Source organism: Danio rerio, chromosome 18, assembly GCF_049306965.1.
Source record: "Danio rerio strain Tuebingen ecotype United States chromosome 18, GRCz12tu, whole genome shotgun sequence".
Lineage (NCBI taxonomy): Eukaryota > Metazoa > Chordata > Actinopteri > Cypriniformes > Danionidae > Danio > Danio rerio.
In genome coordinates, this window is record NC_133193.1 from 54,097,501 (window position 1) to 54,100,000 (window position 2,500).

Consider the following 2,500-nt stretch of genomic DNA (forward strand, 5'->3'; position numbering starts at 1 on the left):
AGCAGGGCTGTGGGGTGGTGTCCTCAGGGTCCTCACTGTACTTCAGTAAGGTGTGTGTGTGTGTGTGTGTGTACTGATATCTTCACCTGCATGTTGGTGTTGTCCTGCTGGTTGTGAGCGGGCCTCAGTTTCTCCTCGTCAGTAATGCAGTGTGTCGCCCTCTGCTGGTCAGGCTGGACTGCGGCAGCTGCTCAGCGCAGATTTAGACACGGAGTGGGCGGAGTTTGTGCAGTTCTACCTGCGGATGGGCGGAGGCGGAGCCGACTGTAACCAGGGCGACAGCAGGGAGGAGGGGCTTCTGCTGCAGTACAGTAATGATGGAGGCATCAGCTGGGGTCTGATAGCAGAGATGTACTTCACGGACTTCACCAGGCCGCGGTGAGAGCGCTCGCCCAGCAAACAGCACTGCATCAGCACAACACCAGCCCTGAGCTTTACTGACGAGCGTCTACATAATTAACCAGGAGACAAGAGTCAGTTTACCACACTCTCAGAGTCTCTGTCCTGTTACTACTCCAAATACCCTGAACTCAGTCAGCATCTAGATCAGCACAGCAGACAGTGTTGTGTTCAGCAGTCATGAGTCAGACTGAGGAGAGATTCAGCAGAATAACCTGACACTGGAGGAGCAGAGTAATGTTCTCTCAGGAGAAACCAGAGTCCTCTGCTCAGCCCATTGGCAGATTATTCTGCTGTTGAATTAAGAAAGTTTAGACATTTGGACTGGAAACAAAACAGACTCTCTCTGTAAGCTCAGCATGTTTATATTAGATTATTCTGTATGACGTTATTTGCATCTAGCAGTGAAGAGGTTGATGATCTGCTGAACACTCCAGTCTGCTGTGTTTCTGTGCAGATCAAGCCTCCCATCTCCTGTGCAGTGTATACATTGAACTCTTCTGCATGTGTGTGTGTGTGTGTGTGTGTGTGTGTGTGTGTTTAGGTTTGTGCACTATGAGCTGCCGCTGGCCTCTAAGACCCCCTGCACACGGTTCCGCTGGTGGCAGCCGCTGCACTCGGGCGAGGGCTACGATCAGTGGGCGATCGATGACGTGATCATCCTGTCTGAGCGGCAGAAACACATCGTGCCCGCCGCAGACCCCACACTGCCACAGGTACACACACACACACACACACACACTCTTCTTACTCAGACCTTGAGTCCCGCTGTAGTGAAGTGAGTAAAACCGAGCAGAGCGGTCCAGCAGTGGGGGAGAGGGATAATCTGGCTTCTCCTTGATGACGGTACTCGGCTCCGCCAGTGTCAGACTATTCTGCTTGTTTACAGGAGAAACTCTCTTCATCCTGACCGGTGGTGGAAAGTAACTAATTACAATACTCAGATGAGCGCTGTATCTCCGCAAATGAACTTTACACAGTCATTCTATGAACGTGCTCTTCTACTGTCCCCTGAGTCCGTGTTTACTGCAGTATCGGTACTTTACTCCACGACTGTCCTTCATCCTGCAGTCACTACTTTCCCTTTTGCATTTATAAATGGCTTTATAATGATCTACCTCACGACATGAGCGGTTTATAACTGCAGCACACCGTCTGGAGGCATTAAAAGTGTCCGAGAAGATGTCCAAAATCTTCCCCCACACTGACCCGGAGACTGTTCAGAGATGAGAAGATGGCAGATGTTTACTGTATGATGACCGTAATGGCCCTAAACACCCAGCAGCACAAGACATCAGCAGAACCTCAGATTGATGTTGTCCCCTAAGGGCCTTGCAATGAAAATCAGGTTGGCGTCAGTTCTGCCGGGTTCTGCCGCTCTGCATTGCTGATTCTGTGTGTTTCTTTGCAGAACTTTTACGAGAAGCCGGCGTTCGACCATCCGCTCAGCCAGATGAGTGTGTGGCTGCTGCTGGGTAATGAAGGCCTGGAGAAGGAGCGTAACACTAGCTTCTGCTCGCCCGCACCCTCCGCCATCATCTTCGGCCGCGCAGATGGAGACCGGGTGGCGGTGACCCGAGACCTGGCGCTGAGGCCCGGATACACTCTGCAGTTCAAGGTTCTAATGGACAACGAAGATCTGCTGTTACACACACACACACACACACACACACACACACACACACACTGGAGTTGTCTTTACACACTCACGTTCAGGTAAAGTTCTTGTTCAGCTGAACATGTGTGTGTACAGATGACTCTAGTGTGTGTGTGTGTGTGTGTGTGTGTTTTCTCCTCCTCCTCAGCTGAATATAGGCTGTGAGTCGGTGTTCAGTGCGTCGGCGCCGGTGCTGCTCCAGTATTCTCATGACGCGGGCCGCACCTGGGCTCTGGTTCAGGATGGCTGTTTCCCAGAATCCCCTGCGGCGTCCGGCTGTGAGGGCAGCGGTCGTGAACTCCGGGAGCCCAGCGTCTACTACACTGGGGACTACGAGCGCTGGACCCGCATCACTGTGGTGATACCGCGAGCCGTGGCCGCCAGGTGAGTACTGCTGGGTCATTCTTACACTGCTGATCACTGGCCTGGTGTGTGTGTGTGTGT

The 2,500-nt window shown here is 52.5% G+C and overlaps 1 protein-coding gene across 12 annotated transcripts in view; it reads left to right on the forward strand.

Moving 5' to 3' along the window:
- reln (reelin) overlaps positions 1 to 2,500 on the forward strand; it is a 74,524-nt gene that overhangs the window by 54,185 nt on the left and 17,839 nt on the right. For all 12 annotated transcript variants that reach the window (XR_012393559.1, XR_012393560.1, XR_012393561.1 and 9 more), the window contains 5 exon segments: positions 1 to 50; positions 173 to 378; positions 944 to 1,115; positions 1,811 to 2,017; positions 2,205 to 2,440. The exon segment at positions 1 to 50 is cut by the window's left edge and continues 137 nt beyond it. Coding sequence is in view for 9 of the 12 variants with exons in the window: in NM_001246276.1 (NP_001233205.1) it covers positions 1 to 50; positions 173 to 378; positions 944 to 1,115; positions 1,811 to 2,017; positions 2,205 to 2,440 (871 nt within the window). In the remaining 3 variants the exon portion in view is untranslated.